The following is a 23218-nucleotide window of genomic DNA, read 5'->3' as shown; positions in this document are numbered from 1 at the left end:
CCCCATCTTTATATGCTGAGCATGACATCATATGGTATGGAAGATCCTTTGGGTCAGTTGGGGTCAGCTGTCCCGGCTGTGTCCCCTCCCGACTTCTTGTGCACCCCCAGCCTACCTGCTGGTGGGGCGGGGTGAGGAGCAGAAAAGGCCTTGACTCTGTGTAAGCACTGCTCAGCAATAAAAAAACACCTCTCTGTATTATCAGCACTATTTCCAGCATGAATCCAAAACAGAGCCCCATACTAGCTACTGTGAAGAAAATTAACTCTATCCCAGCCAAAATCAGCACACTGAAGCTGGACTTCATGCTGCTGATCACACCCCTCTGAGGCCAGTGGTTCAGGCAGTTTTCAATACACCACACTGCCTGCTTACCTTGTCTATATTTCATCAGTTTGTCTATAAGGATTGTTGTGCAAGGCCGTGTAGAAAACATTACTAATATTGAGATAAACAACATCCGCAGCTCGCTCTCCAACCTCAGAGCTCACCATTTCATCGTAGAAAACTATAGTATTGGTCAGGCCTGATTTTCCTTTCTAAATCCATGCTGACTATTCCCAGTCACTTTCTTGTCCCTTAATATGTTTGGCTTTCAGGATTAGTTGCTCCATCCCTTTCCTAGGGACTAAGGTGAGGCTGACCAGCGTGTAGTTCCTTGGATCCTCCTTCTTGCCCTTCTTGAAGACAGAAGTGACATATGCTTTCTCCCAGTCCTCAGAAACCTTCCCTGATCAGCATGAAGCACCAGTAAATGTCTTGCTATCCCACTGTAAGATTTATAAGGAACCATACCACCTATAACGGGTTTCTGGATTTATGCTTAGGGCAGGAGGAGATGGAAAAGGAAGGGTGCATGTCCTTACAGCTGGGGTTTTAGGCAGCTAATGGGTGATTTAGGGCCAGAACCAGTGAAGAGTCAAATCACTGGCCGACCTGACAGAGGAGGTATGTATCACTGTGTGGTATGTTTAAAATGTGTTCTTACCCTGCTATGCTATCAAGTGCTGGCAGTTCATGGAAAGGTTTTCCAAGCTTCCCTGTGTGTTTGGGCTAAAGCTAGTGATGTCTAGTGTTTTTGGCTATGCAGGCCACACATTTCCTCTAGTCTCAAAGGGCCATATGTTCCTTCCTACCATGTGGCTGAACCTGTTAAGCATACACGATGTAGCCAATGTATACGTATGTAGCAGATCAGCTTTTGGATGGTGCTGGATTCGCTGTGCATATGCAAATGAAGATATACAGAGCATATGTGCATGTAATACATTCACTGCCAGGGAGGGAGGGAGGATGGCCAGGAGCGTGGGCCTTGGCTGTTAGCATAGTTCATCTAGCTCTTAGTTTCTGACCGTGGGTAGGAGAGTTGGTAAGAGGGGAACACCACATGAGTTCGTGGCCTCATTTACCCTATGGTTAGTTAAAGTACAGGCAGCTGTGAAGAAGAAGATGAGGTAAAACCTGGTTCCACTATCGCCCCTGCCACCAGTGCACACAAATCCCACCTTCCTCTTGTTTTGCTTTCTTATGCCAAAAAGAAGTCTGCCTATCACATGATGAGAGCTATCAGGCATAGTCTGAGGATAACTATAAGCAGCTTTTGAGTATCTTTGTTCCCAACAGCTTGTCTTCTGAGAGTGATAGACAGGCACATGCAATTGCTGCTGCTGTGTCTGCTCCTGACTGTATTGTTCTGTTTTTATAACAGTGTTTCTGGTCTTCAAATGCTGTCTGAGTTCAAGATCTGTTGGTCACTAGCAAACAGGAGGAACAGCCTCAGTGCTTATGTGATTTTACTTTTTGTACAGAAATTCCTTCCATTTTTTCTGCGATCAAATTTCTAAACAATATACTAAGATCTTTGTGTAGGCTTTGCATCTATTTCTTGTTGAAATCACAGCTGGGGGATACTGCTTGTATTGGGGCAAAATATTGATGTTTTGGTGTTAGATGCTTGAGATGTGAAACCAGTGTCGATTTTTAGATATAGCAGCCTTGGTCTTTGTGGTTATAGTTTGGTGTTCTCACATTTGTATGGTGCAATTCCTGAAGTAAAGGGCTACTGGTGGGGGAATGTAAACAGTAATTATTAGTACAATGTCTTGCAGCTGGGCTTTGAGATCACGTTGTATCACTGAAGATGATGGACTCCTGTGAAAGACTGCTGTGTGCCTGCATCATAGTGTAGGCCTAAAGCTTTTGTTTTTTTCTTTATAGGACCAGATATAAGCTGGCTTGTTTTTTTCCACAGCTCTGGGAGCAAGGCAAAATCCTGCTCAGTATATACCAAAGTAAAATACTTTTCTCTCTTCTAGACATGTTGTTGTGAAGACCTCTCCCAACCACAAATACATTTTCACGCTGAGAACGCATTCCTCAGTTGTTCCTGGCAGCATCGCGTTCAGCTTGCCCCAGGTACTATATGGTTTGACTTACTGTTTTGGTATAGAATAAGCAAAATCTCTTTTGAGGTCAGGATTGAAGGTTAACTTCTAATTGGAGGGAGACATCTGTGTAAATGTATGCTGCAAATTTGATTTCTGACAGCAAAAGTTCAAGGAGACTTTTACTATAACTGAAGCAAACTTGCTTATATTATTTTGATCTATTTTTAGCACATGGTGGGATAAAGATACTAGACAATGTGTAATTTAACCTTTTAAAAACCCAGCAGAAACAAACTATTTCAAAAAGAAAAGCAATGTCTGCTATTCCTTGTGAATTTTTATTGTTCCCTTATTTCCCTTGACTTTAAAGGGTTTTCTTTGCTGTTTTGCTCTTTTAAAGACCTGCTGGAGATTTTTATTGACTAGATGAAAAGTGCAATGAAATACATAAAATAGATTTAACTTGTCTTCTCTTTCTTAATTAAGCTATCACATGTTAAATGATGGTTAGAATAAATAATTAGTATAATTAACTTCTAATAGAAAAATGAATCTTGTAGCCTTTAACAGCCTTACACAGTGAGTCACATAATGTAAAACTGCAACAATCATGGTCACTGATTTAATGCTTTTGTATTTTCCTGCTAGTAACTGGACTAGAAGCTGAGTCTCTATGTTGCAAATGCAAGACTTTTTTTCCTCAACAGATGTCTTGGCATAGGCCCCCAAATGACTTTTTGCTTTTTGACATGTTCAAATTCAGATTTGTCCGGATGAGAGGGTGAAGAGGATGTTATGTTAACCATATGTCTAGCTATGATTTGTGATGCCCAAACTGAAAAGCAGTTATCAGTAGAAGATATTTGTATCACAGGGTTAAAGTAGATGCATTCATGGTAGATTCCAGTAGTTGTTGTAGAGCCAGGAGAGCTCTTCTGCTATGGAATGAGGTAGGTTGCCTACCTCTAAAAAGTGACTATGGTAGTGTTACAGCTACTGGTATATGAATGTTTTATTTGAGTATTCCTGATGCTGGGTTTTCATTTCCAGTATTTCCTGAAGCCTTGGGTAATTGCAACCAGTGTTGCACAAAATGTGCGTTTACCTTATGTATTCATGCATGGTCATGTAGTGGACACAAACTCTTAAGACCTCTAAGAAAGTCTATTTGTTGTGCGTTCATTATGCACATAAAGTTGTTGACCACATGTACTCTGTAATAATCTTAACTCAGGTTTAAAGACCAAAAGCCCTGAAAAATCTTGTATACTGCAGAGCCCAAAAGATGAAGAGCTGTGCAGTGATAACAAACTTCCTAGCAGAAAAACACCCAAATGAACATAGGAGTTGAGCTATATCTCTTGCCACGGAGAAGATCCTAACTAATCTTTCTAGCAGAACCTGGACAGCTTTCCTTCTTGTCCTGAAATTTGGTGATAGGCTTCATAGGCTTAACCTGGGGGGTTTAAGCAAAGCCCAGTGTTTGCAGGAGTACCAGTGTGCCTGCCTACCATTCTTGCCCTTGTGGTCACCAGTGTCTGGTTCTTCAGATGAAGGTGAGTTTAGGATATCTTTTGCTGATGAACTGGAGTGTCAAAGGGAGGGGGAAAACTATTCCTGGCCTTGCAGGTAAACAGTGGAAGCTGTGAAGCATGAGATTAAATATGGAAACATAATTTGTTTTCACCTTCTTTGGAATACCAGTATTCTTTGGAATACATGTAAGACTTCCTGCTCAGGTCTATGATTTCTAACAGGTCGATCTCTGTTATGCCAAGGGAATTCCTTCCTCAAGCTTGAACCGTGAACACACTGGAGGGGGTGTATAGGGGGAAATTTTAATTTTTTTAAAAAAGGTCATTGTATTCCTTCACCCAGTCTTGTTCCTTGCAGATAAAAAGCCAAACATAAATGGTGGTAAAGGACAACGTTTCAAATGTGATCTTACCAGAGCCTTGTGTAATGATACTTATATATTTTTGTGATTCCTGCCTCTCTAAGGTTTAGATATTTAAGAGACTGTGAATACTGCATAGCCTGAGATGTGGACTGTGAATACACACTATCCAATCTGTAACACAAGAGCCATTGGAAAAATACCATTTTTGCAATTATCACGCCAGAACTGTTGGCATAGTAAAGGTCATGGATTTTCATGTCACATAATTTTTGAACCATTTCCCACTTCTCATGCAGTTCTATGCTGCACAAAACTTTTAAAGGAATTTGAAGGGACCTAAAGGATTTGAACAGTTTAATTCTTACTAGTTCTCTGAACAAGTTTTGATTTAGGTAATATTATACCTTAAAGCACATGACAATGATTTTCTGCAACTAGTACATATAAGTTTTCAAAATGATCATGGAGCGTGTTTCTTGCCTCTTGCACTACCTGTTGTGTGATCAGCACCTAAGCTGTGGTAGAAAATGAGCAGAATGACGAAAAGCCCTATCCAGTATGATAACTTCTGTCTCCCAGATGGTGGGGTGACCAATAACATGAAGGAGGTTGGATAGAACAACCTCCTGAGGTCAGAAAATAGAATTACTAATGGAAATGATTCCATGTTTTTGACTTGTTTCCTGTTAATTTGGGGGTCTTTGTAAAAACCTATTCTGCCCTTTTTTGCTGCTTCTCAAGGTTCTCATGGGGAGCCTGCTTTTCTGAGTGTGGATGCTGACTTTGTGTGGGCATTTGTTCTACTGAATGACAGGTTTTCTGAAGTTTTTGTCTTGTTTTTACAGAGAAAATGGGCTGGCCTTTCCATTGGTCAAGAGATAGATGGTAAGTCAGTCAGCAGCACGATCATGACGTGTTTATAAAAGCTAAATTGCATGTTTCCATACTGAAGTGAAACTAAATTGGAAAATCTCCAATCCTTCAGCCCTCCCCAGGTAATATGAGGCCCTCATTAGTGAACGGGAGTTGCTCTCGTTATCTGCAGGCTTTCTGTCTCTTAACATTTTCAAAACCTGGAGGACTATTTTGACTGTTGAGACGACTACTAGTATATCAGCATAGCTCTGTATGGGACATCAGTGTCCACATGCAGATGTGAACATGTAACGTGTCCTGGGTAGTCTGTTCTTGTGGCTTTGGAAATCACTTATCAGCAAACAGAAAACAGCTGTTGTCATTGAGGATATTCTTGGCATCTAAATTTGAGTATTGAGAATGGGGAAGTTTTAGTGTTAAGAGTTGCCAAAAGCCAGCAGTGTGCTCTGGGTAGCTGGAGTGATGAGCTTTGGGAGCAGCACTGATGTTTTCACCAATAACTGACTAGAATATTCTGCAGTATGATGAAGGGAAAGGGATGCCATCTTGAGTTTGTGCAAGTTGCAGATTTGTATTCCAATTTCAAGTCTTAACTGAGCCTGACAAGCTTTTCCCAATGTTCAAAGAGGAGTCTGATTTGCATCTCAGCTTGCATGCTCTCTTTTTCATTTATTCGTGCTATCTGTCACCGTTACCTCTGATTTATGAACAATTGGCATCACCGTCAGTTATAGGTGCTGCTGTTTCATGTGTCTGTAGCTTCTGGAGTATTGACCAAACTCCTGGCAGCAGCTTGTAATAGGAAGGTCTCCATGTTCTTTGCAGCAGCAGATCAGGGTAATGGATCATGTCCTCTTGACCATCAGGAATGACCTGTGTGCTCCTGGGGGCAGCCATCTTATCCTTTTCTTTGACAAGGTTTCTGTGATGAAGCCTGCTCTAATGGTTGGCTGGCTCATGGTCATTGAGGTGTAGCAAACTGTTCGTTAGGCCACTGTTTTTCCGTTTGAGGTGTTTAAGGTGATTCCAAGGAATTCTCCTCTCATTTGAGGATTGCGGGCAGAGCTGGTGACTGACTGCATCCTGTGTCAAAAAGTGAGGATAGACTGAGAAGTGGTGCAGCTGTGGATGCGAGATACTGTTAGGGAAGCTCACTCTGTGGCTGTTTGTTTTCCCAGCTCCTTTGGTCTCAGCACGTTCCTGGGCATGGATCAGTACTTGAGTGTGAAGTCTGATGTCTTTGTGAATCTCTTTTTGTAGTGACAAGCTAGAGTGGGTCAGTTTGCCTCTCTACACAACTAGACACCTCACAGATCTTGCTTGGAAGCCAGTTCTTTTTGCTAGCTGATTTTGTTTTGTTTTGTTTTTTAAACTAAAGAATAACCTAAAATGAGGGGGGGAGACCCATAAATTGATTTCTCATGCTTGTTTGGTTGCTGATCAGTAATATGTGCCAGCTGGCTTACAGATAAATGCTTGTTAGTACTAAAGTTATTTGGGGAAAGAAACACTAATATTCAGCATGATTAGCTGTTAGAGCAGATTTGTGATTGTACTTGTACTAGACCTTGCTATAAACTTACCAACTATGTGGGAACATGTGTTAAGAAAAATAATGCCATAATTTTATGCAGAGTGACTAAATGTCATATGACTCCCTGCTGAGTCTAAAGGATTTGTAAAGCTATTCTACAGGTAGGGAGAAGTATTCATAAAACTAGTGATTTACTAGGGCTCTCCTTTTGTCTTGTTCACCTAATAATGTGAAAACTGTTTTAAATGCTAGTTTTAAATTCAGTCCACTGCTCAGTGGTATAGTGAAGCTGAGTCCTGTTAAGCCCCTATTGATATGGTAAAGGTTTTCCAGGTGAGTGAATCTTGTAAGTTTGCCTTTGTGGAAAGGTTGGGTGCCTTGAGTGGATGCAGTTGTCTTGCATTGAGTGCAGTTCAGTTTCATCAGTTCCTGTGTTACATTTGGAGATGCACATCTGGAGTCAGGGGCTGGCTGCCTCAGCTGCATTCTCAGCACCGGGAGGTCACTGCTACCTTCTCAGCCTGCCTCTCTGTTTCTAGGATGTTACAGGCTTTTGAAGCTGGTGCTGTATATTGCTTACTGGAGTGCATCACCAGTGGTGCATTACTGTTCATCTCTGTACTAGACACCCCCAGCATTCAGTCCTTGATGTAAGCACTACTGATATTCAGTTGACACCTCAGTTCTGTGATGTGACCAGATCCAGGGACTGATATTCTTTTGGGAAGCTTTTGTTTGACAAAGCCCTGAGATTAGGCAAGTAAAAGGAATTAACTGCCCTGAAGTGACCTGCAAGGTAAGAACAACTCATGTTATCCTGTTGCAGGACCAAAGTCTCTCCTTCATAAGCTATGGCTTATGCGATAACCCTGCTGCTATAGCTCTTTTTGAAAGAACTAGTTGATATAATAGATATACCTCAGTTCAGGAAGTGGTTTGGTGTTTCATCTTTATCCCTATTTCCTGGAAGATCTTTCTTTGACAGCTTATTTCTAGTGGCCTATTCTTATACCAGGAAGGATGTTAAAAGTGCATGCTGTGATGACCTATGTGTCTTCTCGTAACAACTTAAGGAAGAGACAGGCTCTCTTTATTCTCTTAAATTGAATTAATCATGTATCATAGCATGCTGGATGCTTGTTGTGATGTCACATCTTCCCAGTAGTCTGCAGGTTTATTCTGGAACCATTCTACTGCCAAGAGGCTTGATAGGAAATAGTAGGTTATGTGTGAAGCACATTTCTCTTATTCACCTGCTATTGCTTTACTCTTAGTTCTGACTTCTGTATCAGATGAGACTTTCTTCTCTGGATTCAAAGCAAACCTATAATGTTCCTTAGTCTTCTGGAGAGACATCTGCTTCTGTCCTTTGCTGCAGTCCAGTCTGTGAATTATTAGGACTGTCTGCTTTGTGAGATCCTGTCCTTCTGATCAATTGTGCTGAGACAGTATCCCTGAAGTTGTGGACCAGGCTCTTCTTTACTTTCTATCCTCTTCCCTCTAGCAGTAACAGCCCTAAGTGGCCTCTTGTTTTTGATGCAATGTAACTTAAGACCTGTGTGGATTAGGTGCAGTTGGCAGTGACTGTGAATTACCTTCCATGCCACTTTGCTTTCTGTCCTGTTTTCAAGGCTGTTCAATTGATTCTGCATTGCTGAAGGTAACCTGGGGCATGTTAGGATAGGCACAAGTGCACCTCTGGGGTAGCAGCTATTTCCTCTGTGTCAGAGATGAAGGGAAGTTGATGCTTCGTTCTGGGCTGTAGAAGCCTGATAGATTATGTTACTGCACTTGAATTCGCAGGTAATCTAACTTTCTGCTACCTGATCTGGAAAAGAGCTAGTTAGTCTGTTGTTAGAGAAAAGCAGTTATGACCTCTTGTATTGCTTTTCTGGGCAAGACTACTCTTATTGCTTGCTTTTGGGCTTTCTGAAGACATGCCCTCCAAACCCGTAGATGTAGATAGAGCTATTGTGGTACTAGAGCATGTGTGGATTTGCTTTCATTGTCCTTATCCCCCAAAGCTTGTATGGTGTTTGAGCTGTTTTAAAGGAGACTATTAGGGTTTTTAAAGAAATGCAGGTATTTTCAGTGGAGATACATTTGCTGTATTTTTGATCTTGTAGTAGAATGTGGATGTAAGAGAAATAAGGGTCTCTATCAGAAATAATATATTCAATTTTATTAAGTACTGATTCTGAATGGAAGAATGTGTATTGCCAAACTCACAGTACGCTTAATATATTGCGGCAGGTTCTTGCTGTTCTGAAATGTGCTGTTTCTTTTTTTTTTAACAGTTTCCTTATACACTTTTGACAAGGCTAAGCAGTGTATTGGCACAATGACAATTGAGATAGATTTTCTGCAGAAGAAGAACATTGACTCCAACCCCTACGACACAGACAAGATGGCTGCTGAATTCATCCAGCAGTTCAACAGCCAAGCCTTCTCAGTAGGCCAGCAGGTGTGGGTTTTGTTTTGTTTTTTTAAGGCCAAAATGTTCTTAATTAACATGCGCATGCTTGTACTACAGTGATGTACAATACTGAAGAATGCCCACGTACTGACTCTGTGCTGCAAAGGACAGCTAATAGGCAGAAATTGTTCATTGTGTGAATGGTTTCTTTATGCAAAGTTGAACCATCGTGACTTACACTAAAAGCATGAGCAGAGTGGTTTAAAATCTGCCTTTTCCTTATCTAAAGAAATATGTCTTTCATTGTGAGGAAAATCCCAAGGCTTGAGAGAGCTGTGTTCTCTCTCCGTTGTGGCCTGGTTGGATATAAGCAGCTTCTGGAGTCTTTTGAGAAGTCACTTGTGTCTTCCTTCTATATAAGATCAAAATGAACACCCGTTTTAATTAATTCTCAGTAGCACCTTTCAAGCGCAGTGTATTTTATTGTAACATTTATTGCTACTCTATGGACTCCAGTAGTAAAATAGGTATGAAGCATTTTACTTGGGGATTTCTGAAAGCTAATGTTCCTATAACTGAGCCTTCTCAGCTCTGCAGCAGGTGGGCTTCTGCCCCTGTGAACATCTGTGATAGCCTCTGGTTTGCCATATTCTCAGGACAGGTCAAGGTCTGTCACTCATAGTAGTTTACAACTTGCAGGGTCTGAATCTCAAATCAGTGGCGAATGTAATCTTGGAGGAAGGGAATAGTGCAGAGACAGCCTGCTTTTCTGTGGGATGGACCTTACTTCTTGTAATATTCATTCTGTCTGTCATTACTCCAGCACTATGTTTTAGGTATCCTTGTCAAACTGAAATGCGAAAGATCAAAAAGGTTTGAGCTAAATTGTTCTGCTTACCTAGCACCAATATTTAAAGTGAGAGGAAAATGTCAAGGAATGATGTAGAACATTTAGCCAGGGAGAAAAGGTGGGGGAAGGGAAGCTTTTCTTGGAAGGAGAGTTTTTCTTTGAGTTTTTCCAATTGACTTCATGTTCTGCAACTTTTGCTCTGTTACTCTTAAGTATGGGACATGAAAAGGACATGTTCAGTACACCAGCCCTTTACAGGGTAAAAACTACGTGGAATTTGTTGGGTGGTAAACTTAAGTCTTCAGGCCCCTTTCTCTTCAAATGTTAGTAGCCTTATCAAAGTCCTTTTTAGATTTTTAATGAGTTAAAATCCCCTTCTGTTTTTTCTTTCCACAGCTTGTGTTCAGCTTTAATGACAAACTTTTTGGCCTGTTGGTAAAGGACATGGAAGCTATGGACCCCAGCATTCTCAAAGGAGAGTCTGGAGCAAGCAAAAAGCAGAAGGTAGGCTTGCAGGAATTCATGTTCATTCCCTAGGGATTGCAGAGATTCAAATACTGATCAGATCTTGCTGTAAGGATGAATTTAGGTTACTTGCATTTGGAGAAGTTGAACATTTGTTTCATCTGGCTGCGTCTTTTGCCTCAGAGAAGATAAGGAGAATTGTTTTCAGTTTAATGCAGTCTCCTGAGCTTGTGCAGGTGAGAGCTTAGAGTTGCACCCACTCAAGTGCAGAGCTGGGGAAGATACAAGGAATATCTTCTGGTCTTTAGGTACTAATTCATGGAAGCATCCTCACTTGAGCCTTTTTGTCTTCCAGATAAGTCCAGTTTTGATTTTACCTTCTGTAGAAAGGACATAATTTTATTTTCTTCTTTACTTGCTAGATCTTGCTGAAATAAAATAATTGGTTTTGAACTAAACAAATAACTTTAAAAAAACAATTTACTATACCTGATGAGCTTGTGCATTCAATGATAATAGTTTTAGAGGAGGTGTTGGTATTTCACATTCTTCCCAATTACTTTTGTAGTAGAGCTTTTGCTGCTCTTTTTTGCCTTCTGCGATGTGCTCAGAGATACCTAAGGAGCAATCTGAAGTTGAGCCTAATAGCTTAATGTAATTATTTGTTTCCCTCCCTTTTGCAGATTGAGGTTGGTTTAATTCTTGGAAACAGTCAAGTTGCCTTTGAAAAAGCTGAGAATTCCTCTCTCAATCTGATCGGTAAGTGTTACTGTATCCAAAGAGATAAATAATGCTTGACGTTTGCTGCTTTTCAGGCTTCAGAGACTTGAAAGCCTCAAAGTTTGTTTTTCTGGTTACATCAGTTGACCTAACCCATTGAAAACTGCATCTCAAAATATCTCCCAGGTATCTGTTTAAACTCCAGATGACTGGATTTGATCCCTTAGGAACCTGTCACACCCTTTGGAAAGCAGTTTGTAGATGCTCAGGACTCTTGAAAAGCACTGCACTGAGAAGACACCATCCCTCCATCAGACTTTGCTGCCTCTAAACAAGGGCTTTATAAAAGTCACTGTCCTCCCAGTATGAAGCTCCACAAGTGACCAACGTACTAGAGCAGTTCTGGGGGTCTCTATACCATGCTTACCACCACGGTGTATCTAAAATATACAGACACAGAGCTAGGAGGAGAAAAAGTGAGTGTGACTTTCAGAGATTCTGACAATAGTAAGTCTAGTCAGATGAGTAGAGAAGTTAACCTGCACTCCTAGGCCTAGATTAGAAAGGCAACGTGGAACAGTAGCTTCAGCAAAAGTCAGCAACTAGTTGAAATATTTTAACTCTTTAAACATCAGAAAATGATATTTTCAGGGACACTAACAAGCCAACACCACTTTAATTGAATTTAATTAAAACAACAGGGAAATAGGAAATTGCGAACTTTTTTGAATGTGTGGCCAAAATTTCAAAGTGAGTGCAAAACTTCTGAAAATCCCTTTTCTAATGAAATCTATTCTTCAAGGAGAGAGGACAGCTTCTGAAGAGCACTTCAATTTTCCTGACTTCTGAAAGTCCTGCTCTTCAGAAACTGATGACAGCTGCAAAACACAGCACAGTGGGTTCATTGTCTGTGTTTATTTTAATTGTTTACACAGCAAGATTATTAACAAAACTATGAACTTTTTTTAAAGAGGCAGTTTCGAAAACCCCAACAAAACAAATCGTTATGTACAATTTCAGACTTTACTAGCAAAGAAATTGGGGAATAATTGATGTGTCCTCCACATATCCATTTAGAAAGAAACTGGTGGAGAGCTAGGGAGGAATCTGGTGTGTTGTCATAGAGCCACCAGCTTGAATGATGGGGGCCTGGACCACAAAGTGGGCAGTGAGGGCCCCTTCCCTGCAGTTTGCTTTGTGTGTACTCTGGGACCATGGTAGCTGTCCTGCAGAACAGATACACACTCTGTTAGTCTGGCTGTTCCTTTCCTTTTCTTATCAGTTGTACGAAGTGGATGACACTTGGCAAGCCTACAGTTGCAAATATCTTCCTTGCTGGTAATATGGCTCTAGGCGTTCTTTTCTGGGTGTGATTCAAGTCCTGTACTTGAACAGACACTCTTGCTTTTCTTTTTTCTCATTTTCCTTTCCTATTTTGTTTCCTCTTCCTGGAGTCTGTGAGCTAAGAAAACTTCTCCTTTTGCTGCTGCTCTTCCACAGATGAGAAGTGGCAGGTGGAGGCTGCTGTGAGTGGGAGTTCAGTGAACCTGGCCAGCTCAGATGAGCACTCAGTTGAATATTCAGTTGAGTTTTAATACTTATTATTTTTGCAGTAGGCTTCAAATCACAGCTCTGCTTGGCTGTGAATGCTCAGTACTTTGAGTATTTATTACAGAAATAAAACATCTGAGGGTAGTAGCCACTTAGGAAAAGTAGAATTCAACTCATTCAGCATTGCAGGAGCTTGTGGCAGAGGCTGAGTTTTGATGGTGCCCTGAAGTGCCATCTTCCCTCAAATGCGAAGCTGTGACTCCATGTTCTGTAGTTGTCTGCTTCACGTGCTACAGTCGCTCCAGAAAATGGGGAGACGTGAGGCTGTTGTGTAATCACATATCTTGCATCTTTTGTGGATGTTTTTATCTGAAAGTGCAGCCAGTCATCTGTACTGAAAAAACCCCTTCAGAGGTCCATAGACTGAATTGTAGATGACTGTAATTAAGCATATTAACAACGATGCAAGTTTTAAGAGCACTGAATGAAATTTGCATGGACAATTAGTTCATACCTGTGATTACATGATTACAGCCCGTTTAGTTTTACTGTGTTTTGATAGGACAGCTTGAGGTGAGTATTAACATAATCCAATTTATTGCATCAGAGCAAGCAGTGATATTTTACTTTGTTAATATCCATATAATGACCTGTGATCTTCCTCCTAGTGTGTATAGGTGTGAAGAGTGGTCCTGTGGGAGAGCTGATTGATTGGAAATAGGAATCCTTCACTGTGATTCAATTTCATTGTCTGCAGACAAGACAAAAGAGTTGTTTATGCCTCAGTTTACTTCTGTCAGATTGGTACTTTATTTAAGCTCCTCATTGATCTGAGCCAGAGCTACCTAATGTGCTTTGTTATTCTCTGGAGAATTGTAAAGTTTTGAATAATTAAATTCTGAGGAGACAGAAGTAAAGTAAGCATCACTGAGCACTCCCTTCAATAAAGGGCCTTTATTTTTTTCAACAGAAAAGAATTGTAATCACTTAAAAAAGTAAATTCTATTTCTTATACTTAGCATAAAATTATGTTTTATAAAACCGGTGGATGATATTTTAATTAAATCTGCAAGAATTTTATTGTGATCAGATGCAGCCAGAAGGGGGGGGTGTAGGCTAAGCTCTACAGGAAGAGGAACATCCCTGGGTGAGTGGTCTGATCTAAAAACTGTAGTGGAGCAATGAGATAATAAATGCACAGTAATCATTGAGTCAAATGCATACTGTGCCTTGCATGGTACTGTGTATTAGTACTATATGTTATACATACTACCATGGTGTCCCTAATGTGTTAGTTAAAGGCATGTTCTTGTTTGTTTTGCTGCACTTGGAATTGAAATATTGATTCCAGCTGTGTTTAGACCAAGATTAATAGCAGTCTAATTCAGCTAACACAGAACTTTTGTTTAGTGTACTTACTGGACTTCTAGATGCTAGCTCGTTGTCTGGCTTGCCTTGAAGTATCCCTAGAAGAGGTTATGGAACAAATCAGCAAAATGCTGATGTAGCAATGCCAGTTGTAGTTTGCCATGACTGGCTTTTTAGGGGAGATAATGGTCCTCAGGGCTGATCCTGTAAAGCACTGTGTAAGTCTAAGAAAATACAAGACATCCAATTTCCGTGTGAGTTAAGGATAATCTTCAGAGTCTTTGTTTTCTCTCTGGATTTTTATACTACTGTTGTTTTTTCTGGTAGCTAAGCAAAGTGATGATGCTGAAAGCCATTTGGAAGCGTCAGTCTAACTGATAAGAGTGTCAATGCTTGTTTATAAATTCCCTTGAGTAAAACTTAAGGTAAGTCTACATGGATTTGACAGCATCTCAGCAGTATTCTTATAGGAGCATTTGCACTTCTTGTCTACTTCCTAAATGCCCTGAGTAATTTAAAACTTCTCTGAAAAGGGAGTAAGGAGCTCTGTAAGACTGAAACACGTGTGGTTCATCAGCAAAAGGGAAAGGAGGGCAGTTATTGCATGGAGACTATAAAAACCTGTGCTTAGGGGATCTGGCTGAACTTGAAGTAGCTCTAGAAGAGGTCATGGAACATACAGACAAAATGAACCGTAGTGGTTTGCCAAGACTGGCTTTTATTCTTCTGAGCTGTAAAGGATCTAGCTGACCTCATAATTGTTTTGTGTAACCTTGCTTAAAATTGTTCTGGTATCTGAGGACTGCAAGATGGCGAATGTGCTGTCTGTTTTTAAAAGGATTCTAGAGAAGGTCTGGAGAGCTACAGATCTTTGAACCTGAAATCTGTACAGAAGAAATCAACAGAAACTGTAATAAAGAATTAAATTAGTGGATATCTATATAAAGATGATAACACTGGGAGGGGTCAGCCTGTCTTCTGTAAGGGCAGTCCTACTTCATGACCCCACTGGAGTTCATTATGGGAATCAAAAAGCACAGGCATAAGGGCTGACATAGTCTGCTTGTTTTCCAGAGCTCTTCCAGCAAAGTTCTTTATCAGTGTTTCTTTAAAAAGAATCTAACCAGAGATCTGTAAGAGAGAAGGTCCTTGCATGAGTAGGTGAGTGATGAAAGCGTAGAAGTAAATAGCCAGTTCCAGTAGAGTTCAGCATGAATCTCTACTGGGGCCTTTGCTTTTCATTGTAATTATTGAATAAACGGGAAAAAAGACTGAGTAATGAGGTGACAAGCTTGCTCTTATGGAGCTCAGTGACTAAGAAATAAAATGGCAGAGGAAATTCACTATAAATAAATGTAAAGTGATGCGTGGGAGGAAAAATGCTCCTAACTTCAGTCAAAAATGACTGCTGTTTTGGGCCAAGGTCCCAGGTGTGATAGTTTCAAAGAAATGCTGGACCCGTGCTTAGTAGCAGCCTGAGCCCTGTTGTTAAGAATTATTAAGCAGGGTTGTTAAGAATTATTACACGTTGTTAATAAAGGAATATGAACAAAGCGGAGCATAACTTTGTACCTGTATTTAAGATACAAACAAAGCACTGCCTGTCTGTCAAAGGATGTAGTGAAACAGAGAAGACTGAGAGGAGAGCAAGGGTGCTCAAGTGTGGAGCAGCTGCTGCATAAGGAAGGAAGAACAAGTGAGGACTGCTCTGCCTGGAAAAGGCACGACTGAGGAGGATACAGGACAAACCTATTACCATCCCAGGTAGCCTGAAAGAGAGTGGGTACCGAGAGTTTTTACTGTCTCTTCAGATATAAGATTTGGGGGACATGAAATGAAGCTGGTAGGAGCTGGCGCAGACATGTGAAAGGAGGTGTTTGGTTGTGCAGCCAGTAGCAGACATGGTGAGCTAGATGCTGTAGGGCACTCTGGGTACTAAGTATATGGGTCCAAGGGGACCTCCATAAACTTGTGGCAGAGAAATGTACTGTGGATTCTTAAATACATAGGAGCAACACCTGGCTCAAGAAATACCTGAACTGGACAGTTGGAAAGGCTGGGAAAATAGTTTACTAAGTAAGCTGAGTTTCTGGTATACTACCCTTGGCGTCCTTGTCATAGTGCATCCTCCTGGCTAACGTTTGAAACGGAACATCGAGTTAGCTGGACATGGGTCTGACCTGGTAGAACTGTTCTGGTATTTGTACTTCTGTTTGTTTTAATTCTGCTGTGCTACGTGTTTGAAATGATTTCTTTTTTTTTGCAGGTAAATCAAAGACCAAGGAGAACCGCCAGTCAATCATCAACCCAGACTGGAATTTTGAGAAAATGGGCATTGGGGGCCTTGACAAAGAATTCTCAGATATTTTCCGGCGAGCTTTTGCTTCTCGAGTTTTTCCACCTGAAATTGTGGAGCAAATGGGTGAGTATAATCCAGAGAAGTATGGCTGGGGTACAGGATGCAGGCCTGTTTCTGGTTTGTAAAGACTGGGTATCAACTAACAATCTTATGATGCTATAACATGGTGGTTGCTTAGGGATCTAATAGACTAACAAAGCCTTTTCTTCCCCTGTTGCTCCTGAATATATTTCATACTCTTGTTACTTGGCTAGAGAAGGGGAAACGCAGAAACAGTGCAAATACTCTACACTATACGTGAAATGTCTGAACAAATGAGATACATGGTTTAGCTGAATACTTCTCTGTTGGAACCAAAATGCTCCCTATTCTTTTGAATGCTTCATTTATTCATAGCAGGGAGACTGAATGTTCCTATTCCTGACTTACTGGCAATGGGCTGTCTGTATAGGTCAAAGGAAATTCTGTCTTGATGATCCTGCCTTATATATTAAATATCTGTTGTGCTGGCAGTTGCACTATAAATCTATGTCCTTCTCACAGCGTTAGCCCAATAAATACAGTATCCTGTGTGATCTATGCTTGGTCAGATTTGATATGCTGTAGAGGATGTACAGGCCGTGGCACGTCTTGGAGTTTGTGAAATAAAAGCACAGATTCTAAATATAACCTTTTTTTTTTTTTTTTGGGTTGGGGGAAGGAAAGGCAGTCCCATTTCTTTGTAAACATGTGCTGGCAGGCAGATAAATGGTACTGGTTTTAATTTTTAGTAAGCGGTATGCAGCTGCAGGTGTCTTATTTTGTCACATAATGTGGCTGGGGATGTTATAGCTGGTCCTCGTTCTCTGAATATAATCTCTCTGGGTTCATATTTAAACTTGGAATCCATAGCTGTATAATTTCTGTGTATGTTTATATTTCTTGATCCACCTTCCCTCTCCCCACAAATGAAGCAATCAAGATTTTGATTACAAAACAGATTTTCATCAGAAGATATGTCCTGTTTGTGTGTGGCTGTGTAAAGTGTGTCTGTTTCCAGTGCTTGTGGAATTGATGTTAAAGTAAACTTCCCTGTGAGGTGCGTTAGCTCTTTTCTTAGCAATTTGAATACTTGTGGAGAAACACTGAAGAAACCCTGTAGGCTAAATCCAATTAGTGCACGATTCTCTCTCTCCTGCCTTTTTACTTCGTATCGATCTGATAGCCAAGGCCTTCTGGGTGCTGATCTTGGTTCTCTTGGTTTTTGCGGCTGTGAGCAAGTCTCAACTTCTCTGCCTCTGCTTGAGAATATCAAATGCTTAAATTTGTTCAATATTTAGCTGCTCTGCCAAGAGAGGAAATGAGAGAAATGCTGTTGGCTATGGAAAGAAAAGCTTTTACCTGGACACTCTGTTGTGTCCAGTTCAGAAATGGTGCTGACAGCTGGCCTTTGGATGGACCAGCATCCCTTACTTGAAATATTTTTACCTTTTGAAGCAACTGTCATATGTATTCATGGCTGCAGTACAGAGTCTTTAGCTGCTGTGACCATATGTGAAGGTAAAAGATTTAGACTTTGGGAATTCTTGTCAGTGTCACAGGACTGTCATGAGAAATATGTTAGTAGACTAGAGATAATTAGAGCTTGTTTTCATTTTGCTATAGCTTCACCTATTCAACTTCCCTGGCTGCATGCAATCTGGCAGCATGTTAAGCAGTCATGTGTCAGGCTATGATTACTTTCCCTTGGTATTACCATTAGCTGAATTAACCTGACAGCTGGGCACACTTTGGTAACGATGTGCAGCAGCTAACTTTGCTGTGGAGGACCTACATCTCCATCAGGTACCTCTGTAAAAGGTCAGAAACCTTGCTGACTGCAGGGTGAGGTTGTGGAGCTGCTTTGCAGGGTATGCTGCTCAGATAGTTCCTCTTGTTAATTGGTGTTGCTTAATACAGGAAGAAGAAGATTCTCTGAAGGACCACTAGTATTTTGATTACCCTGGGCAATGAATTAAAGGTGTGCCATATTATTTACATATACCCTTACTTGTGCGTGTTTACACACATACTACACAAAGAAACATTTTTCTGGTAAGAAGTTAGACTCTGAACAGAGCTCTCTAGCTCTCTGATTAACCCTAGGGCTAAAAAGCTTATCTGAAATTTGAAAAAAACAAAACTTTCTGACATTCATTTTCTTTGCCTTAGTTATAACTTGCTCTTAACTATATTTCAGATCTGAAATGTCAGTGTGACAGCTGTTCACCTTTGTGAATAATTTATTAGGAAAGGAAAAGAAAGAATTTGCTTGCTATCTGGTGCTCTAGTGCTCACCCATTTCTGTTTTTTTGCCCAGTGTTCACAGACTGCAACTTCCATGCCAAATGCAATAAATATTTCTGTCCTGTAACTACATAGAGGCTCTATAGACTGTTCAAAAATTACTTGCAATTTGTGTGTGGTTTATCTAACTTCCAAGGAATGTTCTGGGTTTGGAGCATATAAATCAATGTTAGTTAACCATATCATCCAAGGGTGTAAATATTGCTCTGATGCTACAGTCTTTGGTTTATCCAAGAAAAGAAATCTTGGATCAACTTCAGCTGGTCGTTAAACCTTGCCATAGCTCTCTGCTGCCCTGGAAAGGGGCAATTTACTTTTCCCTACCCATGCCTTTCCTGTACGCATATCTACCACCTCTACCATGGTAGCTTTGTGCTTGTATGGCTCTGTAGAGAGCTAATACGACTGGAAGCAAAAAGTACTGCTAATAAAAAAAAATGTATATGGTTAGCATTCAGCTAGCTCAGCTCCCTGATTGGCTTGATGTGACATAGCTACGTGAATGCCAGGGGCAGCAGGAGGAAGACAGTGGTCAGTAGGGGTAAGGTCACTTTTGAACCACAGTGGGACCTTCATCAATCTAAGCTGATTGCTTTTAAGGCTACAGTTTTGCAGTCATTTACTGGAGATTCTTTAGCATCACGAACATCAGTGATGCTGCTATCTTTCACCTAATGCTTGTCTCTTAATAATCTTGTGACTGCCAAATGAAAATAAATCCTTATCCAGATGAGGATTGAGGAAGAAGGTGTCTTGAAACAAAAGCAGCGCTCCTTTTTAGTGCCATGAATGAGGCCTCACTGTCATACAAATACTTCTAAGGAAGGAGCTTTACACTTGCAGGGCACTGATGGAGGTAGGATAGCAGTCACTTTCTTTCTGAAGGACAGCCCTACGACAGCTGTTTTTCTAGGGAACCGTCCTCCTTTTCAAGCCCTTTCTGGATCTCTGTGATGTCCAGCTCATAGTAAAGCTGTGCAGCTTCATGGTGAACTGCAGGCTCGTTTTGGTTACTCTTTGTTGCAATTCAAAGCATCCTCTTGCTCAAGATAAAGCTCCTCTTTTTATTTGATAAATATTAGATTTTTCTAAACTGTTCTTGCAGATAAGCCCTTTCTTCTCATCCATGTTAAATCCTGTTTTTTCTGCTGAGACTTTAAATTCAGGTCATTCAGTGGCTTGTGCCATTGTCTAACATTAAGATGATTGCTGAATACTTATTATAACACTGTTCACTCTCTGGCTTCCCCCCCCCACCCCCCCCACCCCAACTTCAACAGATATTTAGCCATTTGGACTAAAGTTTTTGATATTTGGTGCCTGGAGCTGTAAACTTCAACAAAACTGAGAAGTGTTTTATCAGACCTGAAAAGAAAATGCTAGTATTGAACTCTTGTTTTTCTTTTTAAAGAACACTCTAGTGTCTCCATGCATTGAAACACAATCTTGACTTTCAGCAGGGAAGTGATTTTTCTGACTTAGGTGGCGCATTAGTTGATGTAGAGGCTGCTGAAAAAGCAGGTTCTGTATGTACATGTTGTTACAGTTTAATAGGTATAGAAATGTTTGGTGTTACAGATCACTTTCCTTTTAAGAGATTGAAATGGAACCAAAATTCCCCATCCTGTCCTGTTACCGTCAATAAGTAGGTTAAATCAGACTTTTCCAAGGTGATTTCTATTTCTTGGTAACCATCTTAACTTGTCCTCTGACCTCTTGGGATCAAATGGTTTCAGTGCTCTTCATTTTTGAAGTACAGCTCACTATATAAAAGTGAAGTATTAACAAAACACGAGATTAACATTCAAATTAGCAGATACTCAGATATTATTTTCTTTCTTGGATTCTGCCTGTGAAATGGAGGCTTGTCTTTTAAGTTATCTTAAAAATTAATACATTAATGTTCTTGAAGTACTCAACTACTATAAGAGAAGAATAATAATGGAAAGGATCTCATCCAGTCTATTCTTAAAATAGGATAATTTTAATGAAAAATCAGTGTCAGACATGTCTAACCTGTAACTGTGGTTACAGAAATGCCAGAATCTCCCAAGGCAGCCTATTCCACTGCTTAGAGCATCTTTACTGTCAAAATTTTTCAAGTCTTTATTCTCAGTCTTGTAGCAGTTCATCATATATTGTTTATCTCTTTTATGTTTTTGAACAAGGCTTTTACATACTTGTCAGTTTGTTTCTCTTCAGTATTCTTGAGGCTAGATCTCAGATTCTTAAACCATTTCTCATAACCTCTAGATCACCAGTTGTTGTTGTTGTTTCTCTTCCCTTGGTCATTCTTCACTGCTTAGAAGTGTGATGACCTAAACAGGGCACGGTAACTGAGGTGCTAATCAATTCCAGGTCAATTGGCAGGTTTTGTTTGTGCCTGGGTGTATGTACCTGTTTATAATTCTCAGTATGATGATTGGTTTTTTTTGTTTTGCAACATGCAGTTAATTATTCCTACTCCAATTTAGAAACTTGTGCATCAAGTTACATTGTTTTTAAATGAATTTAGTCCTGCCCATCAGTGTATTTGTAGATCTTGGCTTTGTAATGTGCAGATTTAATAGGTGTACTCTGTTCCATCTTCCAGGCTATAAATAAAAGCACTGCATACCAGTAAATTCAGGATGGATCCTTTCTTCTTGTGCTTTAAAGTTTGTGGTTTTTTTTTTTCCATCCACTTTGTCTACCATTTCAACTTCATTCAGCCTGTTTTTCCTACACGTTTATGAAGATGTATAAGACCTATTTACATCTTCATGAAAGTCTAAATCTCCCTGTATTGCTTTATTTGTTTTCTCAAACCCTCTGTGTGTGATCTACTCTTTCCTAGAAGGAAGGCAGATCTAATAAATTCCTTTTGGCTGTTTCCTGTATCCTTGTTTTCTCCTACCTACTTAAAAAGAGGTTGTGCCATCATTTTCCAGTAATTAAGTTAGTGATAGGTCTGTACCACACAATCAGAAAATAGTTGAGATTGAAAGGGATCTCTTGAGATTTAGTCCAACCCCATGGCTCCCTTTGTTTTTCCTTTATAACATTATGGATGACATTCACTTTCTTCCACCCAGTGTCTCAACCACCCTGTCCAAGTTCTCTGTGACTTTGAGATGATTTCACTTGCTCTGAGTGCTCCTGGGTGAAGTTCATGTCCAGGTTATCTGCAAATATCTAATACTCTTGAGGGCTGTCTCTTGTTCTTTTCCTACTCCTATTTCCTATTCTTGCTCATTTGTCACTGATATTAATATTAGCTGCCACATAACACATGAAGTCTTCATTTGTGTAAAAAAAAGTATCTAGCAGTTTGAACTTAGCATTTTCTGTTGTTAGCTTTTCTTCTTTATTGAGAAGTGGACCAATGCTTTCCTGGGTCTTCTCTTCCTAATGTGATTATAAAATGAAATGCTCTACTCCCTCTGAAGCACATGGTTCCCTGTGGCCACTGGGAGGGATGTGAGAGAGAGGGCTTCAAAATTCTGCATGGCCAGGAAAGAAAAACGTTTGCTCTTTCAACATAGGAACATGGAAATGTGAAACGAAGGTCACGGATGGCAGGCTTAGAAGGAAGGAAAGGGGCTTTACACTAAATGTGCTGCAAGGAATTTCTCTGTTGATGGCCATAGTGATCACCAGATACTGAGAGGACTTTCACTCCATATGGTTGCAGTTGTGGTGTTAGTTAGCAGGCATCATCACCACTGCTTGGCAACCACAGTTTTTTCTCTAGCTGGAAAACCAGGCCTTGAGACATCCCAGTGACCCTGTTATGTTGGTACTTGTTAACTCTGTAATGCTCTGTGGGTAAGTGTTCCATAAGGCATTTACAGATTACATCATGTTGACTTTCTAAGTAGGCAGAAATGATCCAGCTTTATTCTAAAAAGTAGAGAATGCTGATGAGATTTATGGCTATTGACATCCAGGTGGGATATGACTGTAAACATCAGCTGCTGTGTTCAGCAATCAATCCAACAGCTCTGCATAATCTTCATCTTAAATTAACTACATTTTTATAGCTCCTCTGTTAAGACGCAAAGGCATTTACTCTTTTGCTACAGCGGTGACTTCTTTTAAAGATTGGTTTGTTTTATATATGCTCTTACCAGAATCTCTTTTTTCTGTTTGTTTGTGTGGCCAAAGGCATTCTGTTGGAAGCTTCTCTAAGGCTGATTTATTTTCATTTTTATCACATTCCATCAGAAATTGATAAATGTCCTGCCATTGTCGTAAATCTAGTTATTGCCTCCTTACATATGCATGCATTAAACTTCTTGCAGCCAAACAAGTTATAGTGAGAAAGCTCTTTTCAAAGATCTAGAAGGAACTTACTGACTTGGTTGTCTTCTCCTTACAATGGCAAATGATTTGACAGATCAAAAAAACTGGTTACTGAGAGTCCACTTAAAGTAAAACCTTCTGTTTCGGCTGTAGCCCTTTCTCTGTCTCAGCTTTGAATTAAAA

The 23218-nt window shown here is 40.2% G+C and overlaps 1 protein-coding gene across 6 annotated transcripts in view; it reads left to right on the top strand.

Moving 5' to 3' along the window:
• Window positions 1-23218, top strand: part of NSF (N-ethylmaleimide-sensitive factor) — an 83816-nt gene that overhangs the window by 17791 nt on the left and 42807 nt on the right. For all 6 annotated transcript variants that reach the window (XM_010561310.1, XM_010561311.1, XM_010561313.1 and 3 more), the window contains 6 exons: window positions 2316-2415; window positions 5133-5172; window positions 8995-9161; window positions 10360-10467; window positions 11112-11187; window positions 16334-16489. In XM_010561310.1, coding sequence (XP_010559612.1) covers window positions 2316-2415; window positions 5133-5172; window positions 8995-9161; window positions 10360-10467; window positions 11112-11187; window positions 16334-16489 — 647 coding nt within the window. The remainder of the gene's footprint in view (window positions 1-2315; window positions 2416-5132; window positions 5173-8994; window positions 9162-10359; window positions 10468-11111; window positions 11188-16333; window positions 16490-23218) is intronic.

Source organism: Haliaeetus leucocephalus, unplaced genomic scaffold (genome assembly GCF_000737465.1).
Source record: "Haliaeetus leucocephalus isolate CR32 unplaced genomic scaffold, Haliaeetus_leucocephalus-4.0 Scaffold144, whole genome shotgun sequence".
Classification (NCBI taxonomy): domain Eukaryota; kingdom Metazoa; phylum Chordata; class Aves; order Accipitriformes; family Accipitridae; genus Haliaeetus; species Haliaeetus leucocephalus.
Note: the sequence above shows the minus strand (reverse complement) of the source record. Positions and strands in the feature narration are given on the sequence as shown.